Consider the following 27,982-nt stretch of genomic DNA (forward strand, 5'->3'; position numbering starts at 1 on the left):
GGATGTATAGGTGATGAGCGTGAAAGAAGCGGCATCATGCATACCTGCACTCCGATGAGGATAAAGGTGATAATCAGCTGAGAGCCGGGACTGATGAACTTCGGGGGCGAGACCGACTTCTTGCCCTGTTCGAAGATGCGGTAGATCCGGTTGGTCTTGGTGAGCATGGCGGAGTAGCTGATGGACATACCGAGCCCCAGCAGCAGCCTGCGGAAGGCGCACACGGCTACGCTGGGCTCGGCTATCATGAGGAAGGTGATGAAGTAGATGAGGAAGATGCCCGTCAGCAACACGTAGCTGAGCTCTCTGCCGGAGGCCCGAACGATGGGTGTGTCGTTGAAGCGGATGAAGGTGGCGATGCATCCGAGGGTGGCCAGGCTGCCCAGGATGGCCAGGAAGACGGGGATGATGGCCCAGGGAGAGCTCCACTCCAGCTTGACGATGGGCGTGTCCCGGCAGCCCGTGCGGTTCCTTAAGGGCCTCATGTCGAAGGGGCACATGTCGCAGGAAAACTCGTCCAGCAGGTACTGGTAGCCATCGCAGAGCTCGCAGTGCCAGCAGCAGGGGACGCCCTTCACCATCTTCTTCCTCTCTCCAGACTCGCACGGGAAACTGCACACCGACTCGGGGATCTTACGGTCACCACCTGACCACTGCATCTCCTCCGACTATGGTGGATGTACAAACACACAAACATTGTCTTACTATACTCGACGTATAGTAAGAAAGAACTTGCTACCATTAAGCCGGGCAGACACTGTTCAGATTTAGCACGATTTTAGACACAAATTTGTCGTCCCCAACTAATCTTAGAATCGGGCAGATCTTCTGCAGCTCGATTGTCATTTCATGTGCAGTTTGAGGTTTGAGGGGGGTTACGATGGCAGATTAACTGCCTGAAAGATCAACAATTGGATTTTCTGGCAGGTGAGATATTTTGGTATTTTGTGTCTCCACATTTTTCATTTTTTCGTAATACTTTCCATTCATAGTAGAATTGCTGCCTTTCTACAACATTGTTGAGGATGCTGCCGTCTTGTTTGACTAAACTTTATTGCAATTGTCAATGGATAAAACCAGTGTACAACCTCCAGGTCTGTAATGTGAAGCCAATGCTGAAGCACCTTAAACCTGCATTCTTTCTAACAGCCAGCAGGGGGCGACTCCTCTGGTTGCAAAAAGAAGTCTGATTGTATAGAAGTCTATGAGAAAATGAGCCTACTTCTCACTTGATTTATTACCTCAGTAAACATTCTAAACATGAGTTTATGGTCTCTATCACTAGTTTCAAGTCTTCTTCAATACAGCATGATGTTCATTTAGTAAATTATGGTCCCATTTAGAGTCAAATAGACCATAAAGCAGGGGATGCTTTAGGGCGTGGCTACCTTGTGATTGACAGGTCGCTACCACGGCGTTGTCCGGTCTGGGAGTTGTCCGTTTTTTCATCTTAGATCTTTAACCCTTTCATAGTGTGTCTTCAGTTCAGGTAAGTTAATCAGAACATTTTGGTCACCTAATAATGTCTTGATTGGTTCGGACCCCTCGTGTCACTTCTGGTTGCAAAAAACCAAGATGGCGAATGCCAAAATTCCGAACTCGAGGCTTCAAAATGGCAGTCAACAAACCAATAGGTGACGTCACGATGACTACGTCTACTTCTTATATATACAGTCTATGGTCTGACCGTGCAGAAAGGCTGTTAAAATGTGTAGTGTGAGTTAACACAACGTAATATTAAGATTAAGACGCACAGTGTCTGCTCAGTTATAGACCTTTTCAAACTTGACAACAGAAACATTCTAAATGGGTCTCTTTGTATTTCCTGTTCCAATTGTTGTTGATGCCGTTAGCTGACAGAAAGCAAACTTGAGCCAAAGCTGTTGCCCCTAGCAACAGAATGGCAATGAAAATGTCTACAGAGGAACCACAATCTAAGAGAAGACGGGACATGACACATTGATGAATTCATTATGAATAGTTCAACATGTTGGGAATATTTGTTTTCTTGCCAAGAGTTAGATGAGAAGGTCAGTACCACTAACAACGCAGCTAGAGCCAGTAGATGGTTATCTTAGTTTAGCATAAAGACTGGAAACATGGAAACCGCTAGCTTGACTCTTGCTAATTCCAAGGCCTATAGAAGGAGGCTGGGTCACGGACGGACATGAGTCTTGGGGTATGGGGTATAACACATGCCCAGTGTAACTGAAGCTGTGATTGTGCTTTGCGATTGGCTCAATTTCGGCAAGGGCAGGCAAGATTTTACTGCACATGTGATATACCCCCGAAGATATGACGCGTGACCCAGGCACCTTTCCGTAGGCCTTGGCTAATTCCAGGAAGTTACTGCATCTGGCCAGGAAACAGTCTGGCACGTAACCCTCCGTAAAACCACAATGTGACGTTTTAACACTTCCCATCTTCTAAGCAAACTGTCTCTTCTCAAAATGTCAAATTTTCATTAGAAGTTGAAGTTGTACCTCAAGTAGAACAAAAACACATATTTACATTGAGGCGAAGGTGGTTTGTCCACTGGCCGATAACCTTGTAGCCGGGGTTGCTGACATTGGACAGCTGGTACTGGAAGATGTCGTAACGACCGGGAGCGTCTCCATTCTCATTGAACATCACTCCAGTTCCTGCGCTGCCTGTTTGATGGAGACAAGGGTTTTAATGACCTTTGAGCTGCATTTAAAAAGCAAAGAAGTGAGTCAAAGGGGAGGAGGAAGCTCTCTAAGCAGGACACATCCGTCCACATCTTTAGTTGGCGGAGAAAACACCCACACGCTGTTGAATACAGCTTCTGTTTACTTCCTTCAGACTTGTGCAATCATGTGAAAGCTGAGTGCTCTTTAGTGAAGGCTCTCGTCCACGCGTACAGTCTTTCAGTGCACTCTGCTCAGTTGCCCTAACGTGATTGAATGTTCCTCTCAGGTCCCTGCAGGCGCTCAATCAGAAAGTCTTCCATACAAGCCAAGGTCATCCAGCAAGAGGAAGAGCAGTAAATAGGATGCTCTCATAGAACGCTTCTTTTTTTCTCTTTATCCAAACTGTGACTTTTTTATGAAAGACGAGGATGAAAAGCTGGAGCGTTGTGTATAGGGAAGAGCGAGGAGGCAGCCCGCAGGGAGGGGACGTGCTTTGAAGAAATGCGCTGTGTACTGTAGCTAGGTACATTAGTAGAAACATCTCAAGGCTTCTGACTCCAAGCTGACCTCTCTTCTACTGTTTTCTTTTCTAAATGTGTTTCCTTTCAAACCTTCTTCAGTGACGGGGAAAAGCAACATTTTTGACAGCATAAATCTCAAATCTTTTTCGAATCTAAATCATCACACATTGCTTGAGAAAGGAGAGAAAACACATTGAGATTGAAGGTCAAAAGCTCACCATTGAAGCTGACAGAGCGAATGTATTGGAGCAGATCTCGTCCCTCCACAGGGTCCATCTTCTCGCAGACGCCCATAAAGCCGGGACACAGGTCCAGGTGCATGCTGTGTAGGGCGTGGGCCATGGCGTACACAGCATCAATCACAAACTGCACCTTGCCCTCCTGTTCGTACTGAGAGTGTTGACTGATTCTTTCTTCGCCTGATGGACGACAAAAGTGTCAAACTAGAATTACCACCTCGTGGTTGTATTATAAAAATAATGATAATAATCTTTATTGTCAACAAATGTGGAAATTTGCCTTCGGCTTCACAGGTTGGTTAAATCACATCATAGTAAATGACAATACAAACAATAAATAGCACAACACGCACAGTACAGATAGCAATAACGGACATGGTCCCTGTGTTAATGGTGTTTATGAATTTAGTAAAGTTATTGCATTTGGAATTAAACACTTTTTGTAAATGTTCTTAGTTGCTGCGGCGGATCTATAGCGTCTTCCTGTGGGCAGTTTTATAAATGTATTAAAAAGAGGTTGAACAGGATCAGGCACATTTTGTCAGGCTTTTTGTTTCACCTCTGTATTATATATACAACCCAGTTGTTTCTGCTCTTTTCTCTGCCAACCAGTCAATTTGCAGTTTACATCCATGTCTGTCCAAAATGTCATCACTTCATGATTTCATCCTGTTTGACATTTGCGTGAAATTGGCACAATTAGCGTCTGAATTCTTGAGTTGTGGCCAAAAACGTGTTTTGTGAGGTCACAGTGACCTTGACCATTGCCCACAAAAATCAAATCAGTTCATCCTCGAGTCCAAGCAAAGAACGTTTATTGATAAGAAGTCAATTGTTCGTTCCATTGGAACGCACCACCCAGCAGCAGAGCTACGCATCCGCCACTTTGGACTGAAGGTAGGACTGAAAAACGTCCGCCTACAAAGTGCCGTAGAAAAGTAAAACTAAATTATTTCTATTCTATCATAATTGTAACGTCTCTATCAAAATGGCCTGTGTTGAACAATAATATATTATAAATATGCATGCTATTATAACTATTTACTTACTTACTTATTTATTTATTAGACCTTTTTGCTCGGCGGCTTCCCAGAGGAACATAAATTGTAATTTTGCAAATTTCCCCACTGTGGGAATAATAAAGGAATATCTTATCTTATCTTATCTTAAAGTCACCGATGGACATAAATGGAAAATCCAGCACAGATTTTGAGAGCAATATCAAACTTTGTCAGGTCAAGGACAGACCATGGATGTATAAGAGGTTGTGTCCTGTGCTTTTGCCCTGCGTGTTAGTTTAAATTTGCATGTCATGCAACTAGCACTACTAGCTACTGGCCGATAGCCGGTTGTTTGGGAACAGAGACGTTTATACATCCACCACGGTACAGGCTTACAGCATACAGCCCCATTGGTGTATTATAAGATAACAAAAGTGAAGAATTACAGCCAATATATCCATTATTACAGCCGCATAAAGCAGCGCTGCAACAGCGCCATCTAGCGGGTGTTGTTAAAAAAAGCATCAGAGTTTTGTCTCTTTGCTTCTACACTCTTTGGTCCAAGCAGATGTTTGTGCCAAATTTGAAGACATTCCCTCCAGGTGTTCCAGAGATATTGGGCTCACGAGAATGGACGGACGGAAAACCCCAAAACATAATGTCTCCGGTCGCGGCTGTCACTGGTGCGGAGACATACAAAATAATGAAAGGGACTTCCCTGTACGTTAAACTGCAGCCTGCTTACCTGTACATTTTCTTCTACCAAGTTCATACTTTATGCCCGGGCGGGTCAGTTTGCACTTGAAGTCGTCCTCCCAGAATTCTGCAAACCAGATGTTTCTCCTGTTGTTTTCTAGAGATCTTGAAGTGAAGTACTGGTCGAACCCTGAATCATTTCACAAACCAGACTTAATGTTTAATGTTTCATGAATGATGAAATGCATGCTTTAAAACCACAGCGATTGATATCAGTAAACCAATAATCATATTGTGTTGAAATGAAAAAAAAATCTAATTTTTCGTACATTGAAATATGGTTATGACTCATTTTTTAGTGACAGGGTGGTGATATCGCCAGCAGACTTATCAAACATCATTAATTTCCTTTATTTGTTGCATTGATATTAGACTCATCTATCACTGTCAAATATTCTTAGTGCATCCAGCTGGTTAGAGTTAGATGTAATATTTTGATTTAATAAATTTGCCTTACCATCAATAGAAGCTCTTTTGGGCAGGATGGTGACAGCGCCCTCAGCCACATCCTCCTGGTCTTCAATGGGGGAGCTTTTGGCCCCCCAACTGTCGGAGCCAACAAACAGGAAGTGGCCTGTCAGGTTGGCCTTTTTGGCAGACTCCAACACCCGTCTGAAAGAGAACAGATCACACATCATTACACACTTTCTACTTTGTCACTCTGCTGTTTTATCCTCTGGCTGATTTCCTTTCAGTAATATGACGTGCATGCAGAGCTTGACTCACTTGATGTCGTCCTCGTTGGCAAAGATGATGACCCCGCGAGCATTAGAGGTCTCCATCAGTCTCTTGATGATCTTCTCGAACTCTCCTGGTCTGGGCTCTCTGGGGATCTTTATGGACTGTCCAATACACAGCCCTCCTGTGTCAGAGATATGAGAAATGCATTGGCATTGCTGTACATCACTGTTTTCTCCCCTCAATGCACAGTTAAATAATTATATATATATAGCCTATAATAAAACTAATGATTAATATCATGAAAACCTTAAAAAGTTCATTTTAGATCACAAAAAGGACATAGCATTGATATTACATAAACTTAGTTATTCACATTTCCCTTCCCATCATTGTTAGTTTCTACTACTAGATGAAGAGCGTCAGATCTAGCTACTATTTAAAGAAGGAAATATGTGTTAATATTCTGTGAACCAGATATAATATAATTTTAATTACATTGAGTAATAACAATAAATAATATGAGACTAAAAGTCACGATAGCAGCTTTGAGACTTCAGCGTCAGCATGTTATACAAGCGATGACAATGCTGACATGCTAATGTTTAGCGAGCATGTTTAATGTTGACTATATTCATCATCTTTAGGACGCTTTCACAAGCCATAGTCCGTTTAGCTAGACCGAATAAGAGTGAAATTGACACTTTTGGTTCATTTTCTATTTAGTCTGGTTCGGTTTCACAATGCACAAATTAATGCGGACCAAAAAAAATAAATACATGTTGCTTGTATGTCGTCCCAAGAGCTGCCACTTGTATGCAGGGAATCGCGGCTTTTGAAGTATTGCTGTCAACGTTTTTTTTTTCACTTTGACTCGCCACAATCTACTGTGCGCACGAATCCCTTCTCCTCCAGTTTATCTCGAATTAATTTAAAAACGTCACTGTTTTCGTAGACTTTATTTATCATATTCTCTATGTTCTCTTCGGCCCAGATTTCAAACAAACATCGGACTTCTGCAGAAGTCCAGGGAAAACCTCTCCCACTCATGTAAACCTTTCATTTATCTGTTGGTGCCTTCAAATGAAACTTGTGTTTACAACATGGGAAGTCACGATACACACGATATGTTTGGCATTCAAGTGGTTAAATCGTGAGAACACCAGCGGCAATATTAACATTACTGAGGCTAACAATTTAGCAAGCTAGCAAGTGGGGAACATAATGCAGTAAATGCAAAGGTATAATGACAGAGGAAAAAGATGAGGCCATTGGGAATATCAACATCTTCCTCTGACATATTATACAAAATTATGAAGAAAAACAATAAACAACTAAAATTACAATATATTAACTTATTATGCACCGAAAAATTAACTTCCTTGGCCTCCGACATTTCTGTCAACAAACACGTCACAACTCGTGAACACTGAGCTTTCAGGAACTTTCCACTTACGAGGTTGTGAATACCACAAGAGGAGGGCGTTCATATGGACTGTTCTCATGAACACAGTGAACACGGTGAACACAGTGAACACGGTGAACACGACCCCATTTGAAGGCACCAACATCTCAACAAATGCCCGCACAGGACGGACCGGTTGCTTTGGTCCTCACCAGAGTGCATTTACTGCCTTCACAACGGGGCTTTTTCCACAGAAGACATTTTGACTTGTCACAGTAGGAACAACACAGCTGTAAATTATAAAATTAACGATGGCTGAATTCCATTTAGCTGCTTTGGTTTCGGGGTCCTGGTATCGTGCATGCTGGCTCACTGTCACTCTCACAGTGGGACACTTGAATAGAACGGAGCCATCGTTAGTGTTATTAGTAACACCTGTGCTTCTCCTACTATGACAAGTCAAAATGTCTGCTGTGAGAAAGACCTACTGCACAAACCATTAACATGAGGCTTACCAAATGTCATAGCAATTAATTGAAGAGTAGATAATTATAATAGGCGTAATAATAATAATAATAGAGGCATATTACTCAAACCCACACATATAAACCTCATGGTGGCACTAGGGGAAAGGTCAGGGGATCACCAGAAACATTAGGCTTCATCCTCTTGGGACCACGAATGTCTGTACAGAACTGAATGTCAATCCATCCGGTAGTTGTAGAGATATTTGAGTCTGGTCCAAAGTGGTGGCCCGACTGCGGTCAGCATGCTGCTACAGCAGCGGACTGTCCAGCGTCGTCAATTATTGATGTGCAGCGTGTGTGTGATACTATAATGATATGAAATCTGAACCCTAGTAACATCATTTGAGCTTTTAAACCCATGAGAGGCGCTGACTTCTGTTTGCCCTGCTACTTCTTGTGTATTAAAGGATTTTTGTTTCCTATTTTAGTCTTTTAATGAGTGCGCTTGATAAATGAGTAATCCCGTATTGTCACAGCGGCGAATTCATAATACAGCCAGACAGACACACAACCTGCTTCTCTGGATATCTGGAGGAAAGCGTCCACGCCGCTCTCTCCGTAGTTGCCCTCAGAGGCCAGCGTGGAGACGTAGTTCCAGCCCATGGCCTTGACTATGTCCACCATCGCCTGTGCCTGGTAGGAGTCGGGAGGCACCACGCGGGAGAAGAACTCGTAGCGGCTGTTGTCGCTCAGCTCCGGGGCAGTGGAGGCGTAGCTGATCTGGGGGATCTGTGAGACACAGGGATGGGTCAGCGATGACGAAAGGGTCAGGTCAAGGGGAAAACATGAGCAGCACAATCAGGCCAATATTATGTGATACAAAAAGATAAAAAAAAAAAAGAATGACTAGGAGAGGCAGTGAACCATAATCAGAGGATGATGCACCACTTACTCACAGACAAAACCTTAGCGGTGTCTAGATGGAGGCCTTAATACTAACAAGTTGTAGTGCATTAAAATCCCTAAATTGGACTATCATAGAGAGCAATCATCTCTTGAACAGCCTGTGTTCTCAGTAATTCTCAGAACTTCACGGTGCGGTCTGGATATAAACAACGTCACAGTGACATACAGATGGTAGCAACCACATCTGTAAAAGCATTTGTTTGGGGAAAAAAAAAAAAAAGGATGAGAAGATTAATTTACTGGTGTGCTACTTCTTTAATGACACAGTTTTATGTCGACAGTCTCAACCCTGACCCTGCTAATGCTGGCCCGCCAGCGTGGCTTAACGTTGGGCCTCTCTGGAGGGGACGAGCAGAGAAAGGTAGACACAAGGGGTAGTGAAGGAGAGAGGAGAGCGAGAGAACCATTTCACAGATTATCTGGAAGGATTATAGGGGTTTTAGTCAAATTACGTTAAGCACAGAGGGAGAGACAGAGATCAAGAGACTAGAAAAAAAGGTTAGCATTTCTCAGCTGTAAGCCATACAATATATTTAATTCTGATGGCCACATGCAGCTTCAACTTGCTGCTGCTGTGTGTTAACCCTTTCAAGCTCGAATTTACTGGTCAGCCTTCACTTTACAAACCACATCTTCAACCAGATGTGAACTTTCTCCAAAAAACAAACTTCCATTATTGTTTTTGACGAGTTCTTCAAGTGTCCAGAGGAGAATGAGTCAGTGTCAGCAAGGTGATTCAATTGTTTGCATACATATTTGTAACGAACAAGACGAACCATAGTAATCCTCTCCAAATTAATCCCATCGTAGAAGCATCTGCACCAATTCACTCTCTAAAATCAATGAGCCGTATCAGTAACACAAGTATCCACTTACAGTCCCGTCCTGCTGAAATCTTCTCGCTATCAGTAAATGATTGAAACAGTCCCAGTCAGATATTCCAGGATACGAGCCAAGGAAATATGACGGTGGTTTTACTTACTGACTTCACGGTCTGATTAAACTTTACTAAATGCTAAACAGAAGTGTGTGCAGGTGCAAGATAAAGATGTTATGACAAGCATGGATTTTTTAAGTGGGATGTTAGAGAATGATTAAATGTTTATTCAAATTATAAAATGTGCACTTAAAGGTCCGGAGAAATTCATTAGATGGATTAAAACATTTTTCTTTTGTAAATTATTATCACTTTGCAACAGATTTATTGAGGTTTGAGAAAATTCATTTTAACTGCACAGTCTGCAGAGTATGACGTTGAAATATTGGATGATACTAAATAAATTGCATCTATTATTATTCAGTGGGTTTATTTTCCATTTTATGTTATGCATTCTATTTCATCTTATTTTTATCTTAATTTATCTTTTATAATGTGTTTCTTGATGCTTTTAATGTTTTATGTAAAGCGCTTTGAATTGCCTTGTTGCTGAACTGTGCTAGATAAAAAAACTTGCCTTGCCTACAACTAATAATTATTTTATTATGTTAATATATAGATTGTTTTTAGATGAATTGTGTAGTCAACAAATCCTCAATTTTAAAAATGCTGTTGATCGACTGAACATATCAGCCCTAAATGGTAGGGGGTGTAAGAAAACATACACTTGAATATTGCGATATTATGTTTTGTGATACTGTATAGTAGACTCTCAAAAACACACTATACATTTTTAATTAATAGTTTACATGCCAAGATTCATGGCACTCAGTGGCTCAGATTGCACTAAAAGTAGTGCTATGATGTTCACTATTACAGTGACTGTGATAGATGCAAATGCATCTTTTTACTCAGATTTTATGCATTTGGTGGTGTTTTCTTCATAATACGACGCTATATATCAGCTTGTTATTGTATTGCAATATATCGCAACATATTGAATCTTAACCCCTGTATTATGATACGTATCATATCGCTAGATTCTTGCCGATACACAGCCCTAGTAAATGGTGATTTCTTAAAGGTTTTGTACAGAAAAGTAAATCTACTAAATCTACTGTTTAATCTACTGCTGTTATTTAACAAACTGAACTGTTGAGTAAAATACAAATATAAAAAAAAAAAAGTACATCCACAGAGCTTTTAGAAAGGTGCCGTATAAAAGTAAGGCTTTTACTGAATAAAATTATTATGATTGTGAATTAATAATTAAAACAATTTTGGCGGGTCCCAAAATTAATGTTTTGTTTATCTCTGTGGAAGATATCTGACGTTTGGTTCCCACTTCTAACAAGGCTTGTGAGCTAAACATAAAACAACATTGGTATCACGTGTATCTCTGTGTCGTCAGTTAGTGTGGAAAAAAACCCCGGATAAATGGCTGAGAGTGACGGTCAGTGTCTGGCAACGACTTGTTGTGAAGTAAATGCAATAGGTGGAGGGAGAATGTGACATCTAGTGGCTGAATGTTATTAATGTTATCAAAAGCACCTTTAAGTATTATTGATATTCAGTGGATTTTATTTTCCGTCTTATTTCATGCATTCTATGTGTATGTATCTCATTTTTATTTTTTATCTTACTTTATCTTTTATGATGTGTTTCTCGATGCTTTTAATGTTTTATGTAAAGCACTTCCAATAACAATTACCTCTTTGCAGAATGTGCTAGATAAATAAACTTGCCTTGCCTACAACTAATAATTATTTTGTTGTGTTAATATATAGATTGTTTTTTGATGAATTGTTTAGTCTGAATTGTTTTTGAAATAAAGAAAATAGTGAAAAATGTCCATTGCTTTTCAAATGGCTCATTTTGTGGTTCTCAACCCCAAAATATTAAATTTACAGTGATGTAAAAGGGAGAAAAGCAGCAAATCCTCAAATTTAAAATGCTGAAATAATAATCAATTAGTAATCTGTTGATCGATTAAACATTTCAGCCCTAAATGGTAATTTCTTAAAGGTTTTGTACAGAAAATGAATCTACTGTTGGATCTACTGCTGTTATTTAACAAGCTGAACTGTTGAGTAAAATACAAAACTGATATGATGCACACTTAATAATAATTATACATTATATTATATAAAATTACCTACACCTAGGGCTGTCCACAATATTCTATCCCGATAGAGATCATTTCATATCTCGATAACCATATATATATCACGATATAGCATGTTTTCTGGTAATTCAATAAATAAATATTCTATATTAAATAACCACATGGTAAAGCCTCTTTTTGTACACTCCTGTTTGAATTAAATACATACCAAATGAAAAAGAAAAAGCATTTAATTAAGAACTTTAGTGAAGAATGAACATAACTATTTCAAGTGAAATTAAAGAGGAAAAAAAACTAATAACTAACAAATACAAGGTAATCAGATTAAAACAATAGTTTGATTTAACTACACTGGGGTATTACAATAAGCAGAATTATTATCAAGTCAGATTTTCTGAGAAATTTGAATTTAGACGATGTAATTGTGTATCACGATATTTCGATATATGATTTCATCACAGTACGATTCCATTGAAAACACGATAAAATAACACATATTTAATTATCAGCTCTACCTTCACCTACTGTTTTCACTTGTTAATATAGGCAACTTTTAAATGTTGTTTTATGTTGCCTTGTAAATATGCAACATAAAACATAATGTGTGGTGGATGCTGCAGAATCTCCTGCTCCGGCTATAAGAGCAGATGTTCAACGTATAGCGATCATCAGTCTATAGAAGTATCCGCGGCGTGGAGAGCAGCACATATGGACAGTAGGAGGAAACATACCATTTAGATAAATCTACTCCACGGCGTCCGGGCTAAAAAGTTGCTGTTATCCTAGAACCAATGTCATCCCGCTGCCCTGATGCTCTATTTTCAGCCCGGGGTCCTGAGCTCCTGAGAGGGGCTTAGTGGAGGGTGGGATCTATAATTCTGTAGTTAACATCTGCCCTGTATGCAAGCTGCACATCTTTGGCTCTCATATCAACATCCTCAATATAAAGAAAGCCCAAACAAATACAATTTTTTTTTTTTTTTCATGTAAAACAAATTTGGCCAATTTAAACCCAGACTATTTTTAGACATTTCTAGATTTCTGGCAGACTATGTCAGTAAGTCGATGAGAACATGACATGATGTGGGATTTACACAGACTCAATGTCCCATCATCGCTATAAGCAGTGTAATCAATTATCAGAGGTCAATCGTCTGTAAAATAAATAAATAAAAACTACAATGAACACATAACACGGATTAGCCTGCGGAGGCCGCCCATGACAATGGATTCACAATCCTGTGAAGAGACTCAAATTATTCACCGTTTTAAACGCCAAAAATCACATCAGGTGAAATATGTGCTGCAATAAGGAGATATGTGTAATATTATCAATCAAAATATCCAGTGAGAAGATGTTATTAGATGTGAGGAGTACTCTTAATTAGGTTTATAAAATCCATAAGCGAACTGCAATTAAACCTCGCCGTGTTCATGCTGCAGAATGAAGATGAAATTTAATGACGGCCTCATTTATCATCTAAGAGTGGATAAAATGATTAAATGAATCAGACCGCTGTGTGCTCCTGTACATCTTAACTAGATCAGCTGTGAGCTAATTCAACAGTACAAACATGAACAAGTAAGTTCATTAAAATCAGCCAGTTTGAGCCATAAGTCTACATCAAAAGCAAAATTGTGTGTTCAGACCACAGAAATAGAATACATTATATACATATATAATGTATTCTATTTCTATGGTTCAGGCACATGGGAAGTCTTCTTTCTGAGTAGAGTTGTTCTGATACCGATACCAACATCTGAAATGCGTCCGATACCGCCCAAAATTTGGGACCGGGTATCGGTGAGCCAACTTGCGCACCGATTCCATAATTTATTTACCGACGAAAAAATCAACTTGTTGACCGGAAATCAATTAATATTCTTCGCCGCTCCAAAACAGTAGCCTTCACTGTGCTGTCGCCCTGGATGCATCATGGCTGCCACTGGCAACGACTGTCCACTATCCATACATGGTCAGTGGTAAACAGATGTTTAATAATAATAAATATATTTTTTTTAAATCACGTTGTATTGGATCGATACTCGGTATCGGAATCGGTATCGGGAAGGAAGAAATGGTATCAGAACATCTCTATTTCTGAGCACAGATTGTCACTACAACATGTTCAAAACTAAGCATACAAAACAAATTCGGGAAGTATTCCTGATAGTTACACACTTTTTGGCACAGTCCCCTCTTAGTTTGAAGGTCATTGACTAACTTTTTTGGCCCCTTAAAATAACGCAATGCTACTTCTGACGCCTTATCACTTATTTCATGTTAAGTGTTTTTGAGGCCAGAAGAAGTGAAGTTTCCATAAAATACAGTTTTTTCAGCCAAAAACTGAATATATCGACAGGAAACACTGAGAGACAGAGGTCATAATTAAATAATGTTGCAGTTATGTGGTACATGTCTTAACCACTCAACCAACAGGACGCCCCAAGTATCCAGCAATTAAAAGACCAAAATAAAAAATAAGAGGAAAAAACATAACTTTTAAAATTGTTCCCATCCCTTTAAAGGAAAAGTGTAACATTTCGGGGGATCTGTTTGCGGAAATGGAATATAATATTCATAACTATGTTTTCATTCATGTTTAATCACCTGAAACTAAGAATCGTTGTGTTTTCGTTAGCTAAGAATGAGCCCTTCATATCTACAGAGGGAGCGGGTCCTCTTCATTGAGTACGCCATGTTTCTACAGTAGCCCAGAACGGACAAACCAATCACTGGCTCTAGAAAGAGCCTTTCATGGTTTTACGTTACCTGAAGGCCACCGTAGTTCTCTGACATGCAGTAATATGAGCCGCAGAGTGCAAAACGTATTACTTATTATGGTAAGGATGGCCTTTGAGCGAGGCAAACGGCGTTACCATGGTTTTGCACTCGGCGGCTCACGTTACAGTCTTGGAAAGGGAGGAGTGAGCGGAGGGGTACTCAGTTGGTTGCAATCTGCAACCACACCACTAGATGTCATCAAATCCTACATACTGCACCTTTAATCATCTTTGGACCCCTCAGATGTGAATTTTAAAGATAAATCAGTCAAAGTTTTCACCTGGATTCATCCCGTCAGCTTACTCACTGAAAAGAGGAATTGTCCTAAATATTTCACCCTTTCAGTGTTTAATGGAGAGAAATGATGAAAACTCACCGCGAACAATCGGAGCACGTTGGCCACCATGATGGACACGGAGCTTCCGGACGCCCCGATCACCCCGGCCACCCTTTCCGGTTTCGGGATGATGGGCGGCTCTCCGTTTGAGCAGCGCACGTCCGAGGTGTCCTTCTGGATGAGGGCCTGGACGAAGGTGAGCGACTGCTCCAGGGCGTAGGTGTCTCTGGAGCAGGTGTCCAGGATCCGGGCCCCCAGGGTGATGTTAGGCAGCAGGTCCGGGTCGCTGTTGATCTGGTCCAAGGCGTACAGCATAGCCTCCATTCGATGGATTCCCTTCTCTCTCTTGATGTCCCCGCAGGCCATGCCGGCGGGGCCCCGAGAGTGAACGGGGAACAGCCCACCCAGGGTGAGGTCGCCCTCGATTTTGATGGACTGGGGCTGGGTGCCCTGCTGGGCCCAGGAGCCCGGGCTGATACCCACCAGCAGCGCCCACAGCAGCTGGAGCCATGGTTGGTATCTGAAAGGTGAAGTGGGCCAGCAGCACCGATGGGATGAGCGGGCCTCCGATGTCATGATGATGACCAGCAGAAGTACTGACAGCACCAGGCCACTTCCTCTACCTTTGACACCTGAGGGCAGTCAGAGACGTCCGGTTATCACCTCAGCATCACGACAGGATGGAGAATGTATTCTTTCTCTCTACCATTTACCTTCTTGGTTCTTTATGTCTCCAACACATGTTTAGTCTGTCACATCAGTGAAGCTATGTGACTGTGGAATATTTAAATACAATACGCATGTTTTAATGGTTTAATGGTAATTTTGTGTGACAGGTTTCGTGTCCTTGTTTTTGTAGTTTTTCAGAGGAGACCTCCCTGGTGAACAGGGTAAACTAATAGATATCACCATGATTACTTACATTAAGGCCATTATTTTTGATATTACAAGTTTCTTAAAATGCATGCTTAAATATGCAAATGATGCATTATCTTATTAAATATGTGCTCATTTGAATACATTTCCAGAACAGAAATCTGAACATTGGATAAAGCCAGATTGAAAATTCTTGTTTTATTTTGTTGACTTATTAGAGTCAAAGGATTTTACAGAGGGAATTTTAAATATCTGTTTTTATCACTCCATAAATCAGAAAATACTGTCGACAGCCATAAAAAAGAATTTCTCCATGTTTTTTGGAATAAAATGTTGTATAAATCAGGCTATGAATGATATATGAACAAACCCCTCGGTAGAAACCTTCAGAATATAGATAGGAATGAAACTGGGAAGTTTAGTGTATGGAAGTGGAGATTTCTGGCTCAGAGTCTGACAGAAACTTTTTTTTTTTAAAGCGGCCTTTAAAGATATGGATTTTAAAATTCCATAAATTTTACAATATACTACAGGTGAATAGGTAAAAAAATATAACTCATAGATATCACCATGAAACTTCCCCAGATGATTACTTATATTAAGATAATTGTTTTTTGTATTACACACTTCCTGAAATTCAATGTTTAAATATGAAATTGAGGTATTATCTAACGCTAACATTTGGTGAATTTAAGAGAAATCTGAAGACGTAAATAGACTAAGTAGTAAAATTAACTCCTAAATGTGTATACTGAATGTTTTTTTTCCCACTAGTGTGAAAGAAGACATGTTATGGAAGCAAAATAGCCCAAAATCAATGCATTAAAAACATTATTTGTTTTGCCTTGGGCGGTCTCGCCTTCAGTTCTTTGTTTTTTTTTAACATTGCATGTAAATACTAAAATGATCCATATCAGGTAACACAATGTATAAATATAGATAGCCCACTAGAAGATCTGTAAAGACATTTTTTGACAGATTTTCTGTTGCAATCCTTTTCGGCGCATTAGATCAAAACTGGGACAATATAAAAAAAAAAACACTAAATATAAGCTATAAATGTAAACACCATAAAACAAGCTGTAACTGAGGACAGGACTTTAGACAGCATGCAGGATGACACAGAGTGAATATTGGAAGCTTTTATCACAGAGAGCTGAGAGACGATGATGGAAAACACTATAAATTTTGCAAAACAGAAAACATCAACTGCACCGTCGCTGCATTTCATGCTCCAAAAGTTAGGAGCAGGTTAATTTTATCTGCGTGAGGATGATTGACAAAACACACAGTAAACAACTGGGAAAAAAACATCCTACAGACTATAATTAAATTATTAAGAGTGTAAATATATTTAATGTTTCCAGGCAGAATTTAGACAAAAGAAAATATTTATTATAGGGCAATTTAAATTTTAGTATTAAATCCAAATGTCTAATATGAGTTAAACCTAAATAATAACAGTTTGCATGCTCTTTCAAATTGCAATACATACTTAAACTCATATTTATGATGCCAAATCTGTCTATTTTGCTGTACTCCGCTTGTCAAGTCAGATTCCTAGAAATGAGAAAATTCTCAAAATAAGAGCATTAAGTGAATCTGGATAAATCACACAACAGTTGCAGACATAAAATACCGTCACATGCAACCTGCAAGTAGACATTTATTTATTTGTATTTGTTTAACCTTTATTTAACCAGGCAAGTCAATTAAGATCTCATTCTTATTTACAATGGTGGCCCGGCAGAAAGGCAAAGCCTCTTCAGGGAAAGGGGTAAGGTGGGATAAAAAGAAATATGAAATTCAAGTAAAGACACTTCGTCTTACCTGCCCATTCTTCATTGACCGGTCCTGATGATTTTATCCATCACACAAGCTCTTCCAAACAGGCCTCCATCCATGGTCCGAAATGGGATTATAATATCTAGAGGCAAGGCTCTCCTCTCCTCACCAAAAGTAAATCCTCTATCATCTCAGACAGCCGCTGTGCACTCTCAAAAAAATAGGCAGAACAACACTGAAAAAACAATAGTCTAAAAGAGAAGAAGTTGTGATTTATAAAGACTGAATGAAAACACAGAGTTGTGAGGGTGCAGTATCATGGCAGAATCAGAGGAAAGTGGAGGAAAAGAGCAACATTACAGCAGTGAGATTCTACAAATCACTGCCAAATCCCTTAAAAGCTCTCTCTCTCTCTCTCTCTCTCTCTCTCTCTCTCTTTCCTCTTTGTGCATCTCTGTCCAGGCACTCCCCCCCCCCCACTCTCTCTCTCTCTCTCTGTGTTGAACTCTCTCCTTGCTCGTTCTCTCAGTGCACTAATGGCCACAGATTGGGATTATCATGCAGGCGTCTGTGAAGAAAGCACTAGGTGGACTGGCCCACTTCTTTTTTTTTTTCATACAGCTGAACCAAATGCAGGAAACCCCCACCCTTCCCCTTCCCCTCCCCTCCCCACCCCACCCCCTAGCATGATGGAGCTCACTTTGAGAGATTAGATGAGCAGCGATTTGATTCACACACACACACACACACACACACAGTAACATGCCACCACACACACTCTCTCCTCACACACCTGTCAACAGGAGAACAATGGTAGAGAATATCAGAACAGAAAAATACATTTCTGCACCACAGAATGCAGCTGGATTAGATTTATTATTGATTTGAGTTGATGCTCAGGGAAAAGCAGCCCTCCAGATCAGTTTGCAGCTCATCATCTGTCAATTAGATGCTTGAGCAGAGTATCACTACTGCCGCCTACTGTTACAATAAAGATGCATCAAGTACTGAGACTCCCATCGTGTGGTAGTGATTTGCCAACAATTCAATCAAGAGAACGAACTGAACCGAATCACTTCCTGAAACGATTCATTCATTTCTCTAATTGAATCTTGTCAATTATGCTCTTGATTGAATATTTGTTTTTTGCACTACAGTTAGCTATTTATTTTGTTTTTGATCGCACATTTAAGTTCATATTTTCTTCTTGATTTCATTTTTAAATGTACAGTATTGTTAATCATTTCTATTTGTATTAAATTTTGTCAATAATGCCCTTGATTGAATATTTTTTTTTGAACTTCAGTTGTATTCCATATTTATTTTCTTTTGCTCTAAGGCTGTCAATCGATTAAAATATTTAATCGCGATTAATCACATATTTTTTATCTGTTCAAAATGTTAAAGGGAGATTTGTCAAGTATTTAATACTCTTATCAACATGGGAGTAGACACATATGCTTGCTTTATGCAAATGTATGTATATATTTATTATTGGAAAGACTCGTGGGTACTCATAGAACCCATTTACATTCACACATATCTGGAGGTCAGAGGTCAAGGGACCCCTTTGAAAATGGCCATGATAGTTTTTCCTCGCCAAAATTTAGTGTAAGTTTGGAGCGTTATTTAACCTCCTTCACGACAAGCTAGTATGACATGATTGGTACCAATTGATTCTTTAGGTTTTCTATTTGTATATGTTGCCAGCATCTTCATTCTAGCTTTAAAACGCTATGACCTAAAAATCACAAGTTGCGTTAATGCGCTAAAGAAATTTGAGAATTTGCGTTAATGCATTAACTTTGACAGCCTTAATCTGCACTGTTATTTATATTTCCTGCTTTTATCATTTCTTGTTTTCATTTCAGTATAATAAATATTTAAAAACCTGACATTTAGTTTCATTCATCTTTTATTTGCAAACGGTATTTTTATCCAACTAAGTTCTATGTTCTCAGTTCGCTAGTTAGCGACCTGAACTGAACATTCAGTCGTGTTTCAGGTTAGTGAGTGGGACTACGTGCGGTGCAGTCAAAGCTCCGGTCAACCACTGAACGATTCGGTGAACGAATCTTTCGAACAGATCTTTTTGCTGAACTGATTCTAGTGATTCAGCACACTGAAAAGATCTACTTTGCACATCACTATTGTGTGATGTAATAAGGCACACAATACAAATTCCTTCACGTTACTTTTAATTTCAAGTTAATAGCCTCTATTACATATTAGAAAAACAGATTAAACTTCTGCTCAGTGAACCCAAGACAGCAGAGGTCTGAGGTTGACTAGTACCGGTGAAAAACAAGACACTTTTTTGTTAAAAACTACCCCAAGAAGACAGACTTCTCCAAGCCGTCCTCCACTTTGGTGTACTCCAGGTGAGATTTGAAGTACTGGCTCTTGTATCGCGGGCTGCTCCGGACAAACTCCAGGTACTCCGGAGTCCCGGGGCAGATGACGTTGTCGGCCAGCAGGACGCTGCCTTTCCTGAGGAGGCCACACTCCTGGTGAAAAAGCAAAGAGCATCACGCATCATGGCGGAAAAATCAAGAGTTTGATCGGTATAAAATGAGCACAACAAACTCGCCTCTATCAGCTTTGTGTCGGGAAGGTAACGATCCTTCCAGTGATCCAGGAAAACCAAATCAAATGTTTTCACCCCAAACTGCTCCTTCATTTTAGGGATCCAGTCACCAGACGCTCCTTCAACTAACTGGATCTAGAAAGAAGAAACACACCGTCTTCTGACCTCTGACCTCTGCTTCTGACCTGTGCACAATATGTAAGTGATTATTTTTCAGTTTGTGCAGAGACACCCGGCTTTACCTTGTCCTCTAATCCCGCCCAAGCGATGACTTGACGAGCAATCGCAGCAAAGTCTGGGTTGAATTCAAGAGTGATGAGCTTGGCGTGAGGGGGAAGCAGGCTGGCGATCCGCACCGTGGAGTAGCCACAGTAGGTCCCCAGCTCCAACACAGTGGATGGGTTCACCTCAGACACCACCGAGTCAAGAATGCAGCCTGCGGCAAGAAAAAGAAAGAAGACACCAAAAACACTCAACTGAGTCATGTAATGATTTTACACATGAAACACACATATAATCAGTGCTCGACGTGGGTACACAGTACCAGCACTTCTTCATTTTACTCTTTAGCATACTGTGACTTTTTCTTGCGCACCGGAACTTCTCACAAGCTGCCGGTACTCTTTTCTGCCCTCTTCCATATCAGGTTCTCTGGGAGATTCATAATCAGACGGCACAGCGCCAGCGTTTTTGCGCCTCGCCTCATAAGCCGTATGAACATAATAACTATGTGGGGAGCATCTAGAGTGGAGTGGGGGTGAGAACGAGGGTGCTGTAATTTATCAATACAATGTTCACATCTGTAAAATATTTAGTGAGCTGTTCGTCTCAACTTTTTGTATTTGTGAACAAATATAATTAATGAAACATTATTTAAAAGTTTTCTGGATCTGCTCTTTTAGGGCTTCCAAAAGAATGAAATGTTTAGACGAATGCTGTGATATGTGTAAATAATAAAATAATCACTTAACTAGTAATAATAATGGTCCAAAGTGATATAAAATTGCATAGTTTTATGACAAAAACCTTCAAATTTTCTTGGAGGAGGACCCCCCAACACAATATCTCCTAGTGTCTTTTATTCACTGTTGAAATTCAGAGTGTGTCTCTTTATAATATGTAGGAGCATGGGTTTCATGTCAACACTGGTGGGGACACACATTAAGTATGGGGTCTAGGAGTCCTCCCCCAGAAAATTCTGAGCGTCAAACATTTAATTTCCTGCATTCTGGTAAATTTTTCTCCATCATTTATGGTAGAAATGTGTTTATTTATTTAAAAGAAAACACAAAATTCAGGTGCAGGTGGAAATTCAAAATATGAAAATATAATGGGATGTAATGCAGTAAGGCTCTCAGGCAGTCATGATTTACTCTTCCATCCTCCTTTGTGTCTTTTGTTAGGAGTAGTAACCTCTTTAAATGTGCATGTGGCACCTCAATGACCCATTATTTAATTTTCATTTATAAACTGCTGGACTTAATTCATATGTGTTTCAGCAAGATTTCTGCTCCTGTTCAAAACTATCACATTCAAAACATGTCCCACATATCTGTGTTCTCTGAGATGTTGATAATAAAGTATTTTGAGAAAAGAGTTGGAATATTATTAGAATAAAGTCGCAATTTAATGAAAATAAAGTCATTATATTAGATATATAATAATAATAATAATAATAATAATAATAATAATAATAATAATAATAATAATAATAATATATAAGAAAAACTCTACCTGACCTATAAAACCAAAACTAACAGAAAACACTTCTGATCAGGCATAATTTCTCCCCATATTGTGTATATTATTGTCCACACATTAGAAATCTGTACCTTTCTCATCCCCCACATTCATGGCCCACTCCTTAGTTCTGCAGAACTGATCGATGGCCTGGATCACGCTACGAGGGTCCCCTCTAGTGGCGTTCTTCTTTACTGCACCCAGGAGACGCTGCAGGGAGAACAACAAAACAATACACTTTACAATAGGGCATGTTCACTCATTAATTTTCTTTAGATGATTAATAAGCATACATAAAAGAACTTCTGGGTTGCCAGGTTGTGACCACACATTTAAGCGATAGGCCCCATTCGTTGGTGTCTATCCTCTTGTTCCTCAAATTCTTTTAATAGACCCCTTTCACAGCAGCTATTTTGACATGTAATTGCAGGGTAAACACAGGTGTAATTAATAAACTAATAACATTAATTATGGCACTGTTTTATTTAGGTGGACCAAGGCACTGGTATTGTGCATGCTGGCCCACTGGAACGGCTGTGACACACTAAATAGATGGGGACCATAATTAATTTGAGCAATTACACCTGTGTTTATCCTGTTATAACATGTCAACACGGCTGCTGTGAAAAGAGTCTATAGGGATTTTCCCAAGAAGATGCAGCAGAACAGCATTAAGGAGCAATAATACCGCATGTAAAGCCTTCATCTTTACAACTCTGCCCGATGACCCGTCCCTTTATCTTTTTGATTTGATTTCATCAATAGTGTTGAAAACATTAGCTATATTCATTTTTTACATGTTTTATTGATAATTATTTTCTTGTCCATACAGGTACAGAGCAAGGTTATAATAGTTGGGAAATTTACATTATTTTTCATTTTATTTTAGTTTTGACTTTTGATTTAATTTTAGTTTAGTTTTAGTTTTCAGAAAGTTTTAGTTTTAGTATGAAGCTACATATACATACAAAATATATGGTTGGAGAACTGTAGAGAAATGGCCATAATGTTTAATGTTTAATCTTCGTGATGTTTTAGTGAAGCAACTGCAGCACAGTGCCGTCTCCTGGAAGGTCAAGTCCGTTCAATTTCTGTGGTTCAATGTCACGAGAGTTGATGGATATTCATGCCGTCTCTTTTTTCAGAAGCTAAAAAACAAAAACTGAAATTAATTTACGCTCATTTTTTGTTTTATTTTGATTAGTTTTTAACCAGGCAATATCGTTTCAGTTTTAGTTTTTATTTAGTTTCAGTTTACAAAAATATTTTTAACTGCTTAGATTACTATAATAACCTTGGAACAGAGGCATTTCTGAATGAACCTTTGGCGTGTATATATTTTTTGGTATTTAAGTTAAATAGCAGGCATCGACAAAGCCTAATAAGAAAAGTAAAATAAAGTAAAAAAAAGAATATGTGTTTTTGTTATTGTCTAGTTATTGAATTAGAAAAAGGCTGCTGCGAGTCAACTTTGCAGACTTGAAGTGATCAATAGTGATGCTCAATATTTCAAGAGGTCAGTAGTTTTAGAGTAGCGTTGGAGGGAGATCCTGAACATATGCATATAATATAAGACGCACATATATCTACTTTTCTTACAAGTCTTTCTTCAGCATGTTTCTTCTCTTGCACTCCTGGTTGCCATCAACTGATCACCATGGTTACCTGCTACCTGCCTGCACAGCTGTCTCCCGTCACCTCATTAGGCTGCCTGTATGTAGTTTACAGGCAGCACCTTCTCAGAGTTATCAAACAGTTTAAGCCCTTCTAGGTTGTTGTTTTGAGTCTGTTCGTCAACCTGTTACTGATTCACTGTTTCTTTTATAGGTTATACTGACCTTTGTTTGTTGAACCTTTGACCCTCTCAAAGTCTACAGTCCCTACATGCCCACGAGACACCCAATCGCCTGAGTTTGACCACAGGAACCACACTGTGAGCAGAGGTCTAATCCACCAGAATGAGATCATCTGAGTGGGTGTGCCGTGCCTTTAACAACAGTATGGCCCCATGACTGAGTGTTTTAAAAGAAGCTTTGAACGTTTGCCAATTATTCCTGGGATTCAATCCAGCAACTTTCCAGCTCTCAACTCTGACCTAAACTATTTCATGGCAAACTGTTTGTATAAAATGTGAAGTTAAGGTTTGCAAATGTTCTGTTGTTATCTGTTCATTTGCTAAGCAGAGATTGAACACGTTGTGATCAGAACACAACAAGGCCGGAAGTTTTTTTTTAGTGTGTTTGCTTTCATTAGGGACAGATGAAGAAGCATCAGCCCTAATTAATCAGCACAAAGGAACTCCTCTAAGAAACCACTGTTGGGTCTGATGTAATTATATGAAAGGCTTTATTGTCAAGTAGTTAATAAGAATCATCTGCCTCTCCTTTATCAGAATCAGATCCTGGTTTACTGCCAAGTACGTTTTCACATACAAGGAATTTGCTTTGGTGTTTGGTGCATTCAATAAGCATCGTAAGAGAACATTAAAATAAAAGTAAAAGTACTGCAAAAGTAGAGAAATAAATATTAGGGCTGTCAAACCATTAAAATATTCACAATCACAAAAATCACAATTTAATCGCACATTTTTTATCTGTTAAAAATGTACCTTAAAGAGAGATTTGTCAAGTATTTAATACTCTTATCAACAAAATATGCTACTTTATGCAAATGTGTGTATATATTTATTATTGGAAATCAATTAACAACACAAAACAATGACAAATATTGTCCAGAAACCCTCACAGGTACTGCATTTAGCATAAAAAATATGCTCAAATCATAACATGTCAAACTCAACAGCTGTCAGTGTGTCAGTGTGCTGACTTGACTATGACTTGCCCCAAACTGCATGTGATTATCATAAAGTGGGCATGTCTGTAAAGGGGAGACTCGTGGGTACCCATAGAACCCATTTACATTCACATATCTTGAAGTCAGAGGTCAACGGACCCCTTTGAAAATGGCCATGTCAGTTTTTCCTCACCAAAATGTTGCATACGTTTGGAGCGTTATTTAGCCTCCTTCACGCTACAGGCTAGTATGACATGGTTTGTACCAATGGATTCTTTAGGTTTTATAGTTTCATATGATGCCAGTATCTTCACTCTAGCTTTAAAACTGAGCTACAACCTAAAAATCACAAGTTGCGTTAATGCGTTAAAGAAACAAGTGGTGTTAGAACAAATTTGCGTTAACGCGTTAACTTTGACAGCCCTAATAAATATAGGAAAAATAAAACAAAAATATAAAAGAATACTATAAAGAATATTTATTTCCGCGTCGGTCGGGACGACGTTATCAGCTGTAACCGCAGTATGAGAGCAGTGCAGAGCGGCGGCCGTGAGCTAGTCACGCTCACATGCACTAAAAGCATGCGCAGCTGGCGTCAACAAAGCAAGAAGTAGCTCGGATTACAACACACACAGAGGGAGAGCGACTTCATTCTCTGCTCAGGTAGACATTCGTCCTCTATATCTTTACATAGCTAATAATTGTTTGCTGCTATATTAATGCTCTAGATATCGTATGGAGCACCTTTAATGTATCAGTATTTTGTAATACTATGTGTTTAAGGCAAAGCACATCTATTATAAATGTTGTAACATCTACACAGGAAACTTTGTGCTTCCATTGTCTGTAGTTTTTCTCTCCAACATTGTGGCATTTTTTATTGCTGAAATCCATAAATCTCTGTGCCGTTTCACAGACAGATATACTGTAAAGTGCTAACTTTAACTGCAGGTTTTGACCAGCTACTTCAGCAGCCACTGTTAATGAGAATAGATGAAAGCGTTTTTGGCTCATCATAGCAGGAAAAGCACAGGTGTCTCTGTTACTGTTAACAATGGCTCTCTGTTACAGTGAAAGGTCTATTGTTTCAGGTTAAATCTATTGCTGACGTGTATTGTTTTATCAAAAGAAATCACTGTGAAAATGGAATGAAGTTCAAAAACGTCCTCAATGTGCAACAAGAGGTCAAAAAAAGCCACAAGAGAGCACATACATACATTTTTAGTCATTCTAGCGGCGTGACTCTATGGAGGTCACTCGGTTCGCCCCTATTCGACGGATTGCCATGACATTTTGTACATTTATGGTCCACAAAGAACAAAGCCCGCCATCATGCCAAAGTATTCATTTGTCCTTTGGTTTATGATTAAATTCCTGCAAAACTAATGATTCTCCTCAGCCCTGGCTGTAGCCTACTTTGTGTTTAGTGCTAATTAGCTAATCTTAGCATGCTAACACCTTGTTGTTTGTTGCCTAAACCTAAAGAAGCTGTTTTGTTTGTGTACAAAACATTTCTTTCAGTTTTCCAACTTGCTAAAATGTGTTGCTTTGAAGTTGCACTTTCATAACGTAGTAGGTCCGTAATGACCCACATCTATGGTGCTTATAGCGACAGATAATGCACATTCAATAGTTAAATCTGGTGGTTAGGGCTGCTCTTCTAAGAGGTGAATAATGTCAGCCTGTTCTCATTTCCATGGCGTCAGTGGTGGTGGTTTTGTTGCCTAATCCTAAAGTGACGCCAACGTTAACTAAGTGGTTTTGTTGCCTAATCCTAAAGTGACGCCAACTATAGTGATTTTACATGCCAAAAATAAAGTGATGCCAAGGGCCATGACAAAGAGGATGAGAATGTGTTGATACTGTAAATTGAAGGCACACCTGAGGACGTGTGGACTGGGTCAATGTGTCCAGCATCCACTCCACAATGACATCATGCCACATCAACGCCAGTCCTCCGTGATACTGCACAGCAGTGGGGATCACCCATCTGTACAGAGCGTACAGGAGAGCTGCTCCACCGGTGCAACTGTAAAGAAGAGTCAGCCACATCCTGCAGCCAAGACAGAGAGCGTATATACATTAATTCAGCGTGGTCATACGTTGCTGCATTTATGGAGAGAGAGGCTGTGATTAATGAACCACATACACACTATCAATAACTGTACATCTGCATGAGATAAATGAAAGCTCTCATATCTCCCCTCACTCTGCCTTTGTGTCGGGCTAATGAGATGGGTGTTTACTATGCAGAGTACAATACTGTTACTGCTCCTGTTTTCATTATCAGCTGCTGCTGCTGCTGCTGTTGCTGCTGCCAGGTCCAAGCTGCACACCAACACACGTCTCACTGTGGTGTTATCACTGTAGGATATCATTTAATATCAACTGCAATAAGCACACAACACAGCCCTCTGTGTGCAGCTTTTCCCACTCACAGAATCAATTAGTGTGTTCCCCGAGCACAGATGAACTGGGAAGAACAGAGCAAAAAAAGGAGAAGAGGAGAAAAAGCACAGCCAGAATCCTAAACAAGGGCTCCTTCTGTGGGAAAGCAGTGAAGAGCATGGCTGGAAACAGAATTACCTTGCACTAATAATGCAACTGTGAAAGACCAGTGGTGGTTGAGGTAATTCCTTGTGATTTGGAGTTTGAGTTGCATGGCAACTGGCTGGGGGTTAAGAGCTGTGTCACAAAAGGCAGCTCACCGGGGATTTAACCTTTACTTTGTCTTCCTCCTAACGTACACACAACCAAGAGATTCAGAAACAGAAAAGCAGAATAGTCCTGGCACGGCTTGATAAACACACTTCTCATCTTTTTATCATTGTGTAGAGACATTTGCACAATACCAAGTTGCATGCTGTGCATATGATCTAACAAATTCCATCTCTATGCAAATCATTAAAAGTTTTCAGATAAAAGAAAAGGTATCACAGGAATTAAAACCAGACTGGTCTCCCTTGAGCAACACAGGAACAAACACTTGTGAGGCATTAAGATAACACCTCATGCATTCTTAAATATTCTCTCATTAAAATCTAACAGAAAATGAGACTTACATGTGTGGGCAGGTGGCGCTCCCTGTCCTCTTCTCACCTCCTCTGGCTGCTAGAGGAAAATCTGTCAGTCTTCTAGCAGACAGAACTGCGTATATATAAATATATAATATTTTGATATATGCTAACTCCTCCCTCCTCTTCTTTCCATCCCCCTCTTGGTGCTCTGCTGAATGTCAGCATGCAAGAAATGCACAACAGACTTAATCTCAACGGTCACACGCTGACACTCTGGGATTGTAAAAAAAAAAGGAGGTAATTCTTGCTTGGCATTTAAAGGAACAGTGTGTGACATTTCGGGGTATTTATTAGCAGAAATGGAATATAATATTCA

At 39.7% G+C, this 27,982-nt stretch overlaps 2 protein-coding genes across 3 annotated transcripts in view; both read right to left on the bottom strand.

Annotated features, from left to right (window-relative positions):
- Positions 1 to 18,096, bottom strand: part of grm6b (glutamate receptor, metabotropic 6b) — a 24,600-nt gene extending 6,504 nt beyond the window's left edge. Inside the window, exons 1-9 of one of the 2 annotated variants that reach the window (XM_074652737.1) lie at positions 17,515 to 18,096; positions 14,848 to 15,440; positions 8,291 to 8,507; positions 5,895 to 6,030; positions 5,626 to 5,780; positions 5,158 to 5,298; positions 3,391 to 3,591; positions 2,512 to 2,651; positions 45 to 668 (exon numbers count right to left, since the gene is read on the bottom strand). In XM_074652737.1, the coding sequence (XP_074508838.1) occupies positions 45 to 668; positions 2,512 to 2,651; positions 3,391 to 3,591; positions 5,158 to 5,298; positions 5,626 to 5,780; positions 5,895 to 6,030; positions 8,291 to 8,507; positions 14,848 to 15,384 (2,151 nt within the window). In that variant the 5' untranslated portion in view covers positions 15,385 to 15,440; positions 17,515 to 18,096. Of the gene's footprint in view, positions 1 to 44; positions 669 to 2,511; positions 2,652 to 3,390; positions 3,592 to 5,157; positions 5,299 to 5,625; positions 5,781 to 5,894; positions 6,031 to 8,290; positions 8,508 to 14,847 lie in introns of both variants that reach the window. The other variant, XM_074652654.1, reaches the window with a different exon arrangement.
- Positions 18,097 to 19,650: 1,554 nt separating this feature from the next.
- comtb (catechol-O-methyltransferase b) lies at positions 19,651 to 27,833 on the bottom strand. Its single transcript, XM_074652960.1, has 6 exons — positions 27,652 to 27,833; positions 26,471 to 26,642; positions 21,889 to 22,006; positions 20,299 to 20,492; positions 20,060 to 20,191; positions 19,651 to 19,976 (listed from the first exon to the last, which is right to left on the bottom strand). Coding segments are annotated over exons 1-6 (798 nt in total). The 5' UTR covers positions 27,654 to 27,833; the 3' UTR covers positions 19,651 to 19,796.
- Positions 27,834 to 27,982: the final 149 nt, after the last annotated feature.

This window comes from Sebastes fasciatus, chromosome 1 (assembly GCF_043250625.1).
Source record: "Sebastes fasciatus isolate fSebFas1 chromosome 1, fSebFas1.pri, whole genome shotgun sequence".
Taxonomy (NCBI): Eukaryota; Metazoa; Chordata; class Actinopteri; order Perciformes; family Sebastidae; genus Sebastes; species Sebastes fasciatus.

Bases quoted from the DNA above. Each gene is read 5' to 3' on its own strand.
- comtb (XM_074652960.1), bottom strand. The intron at 22,007-26,470 runs GTGTGCCTTCAA...TTCTCCCTGCAG, and splicing joins CCCAGTCCACACGTCCTCAG to CGTCTCCTGGGTGCAGTAAA. The intron at 20,192-20,298 runs GTAAAGCCGGGT...TCTTCTTTCTAG, and splicing joins GGGCGGGATTAGAGGACAAG to ATCCAGTTAGTTGAAGGAGC.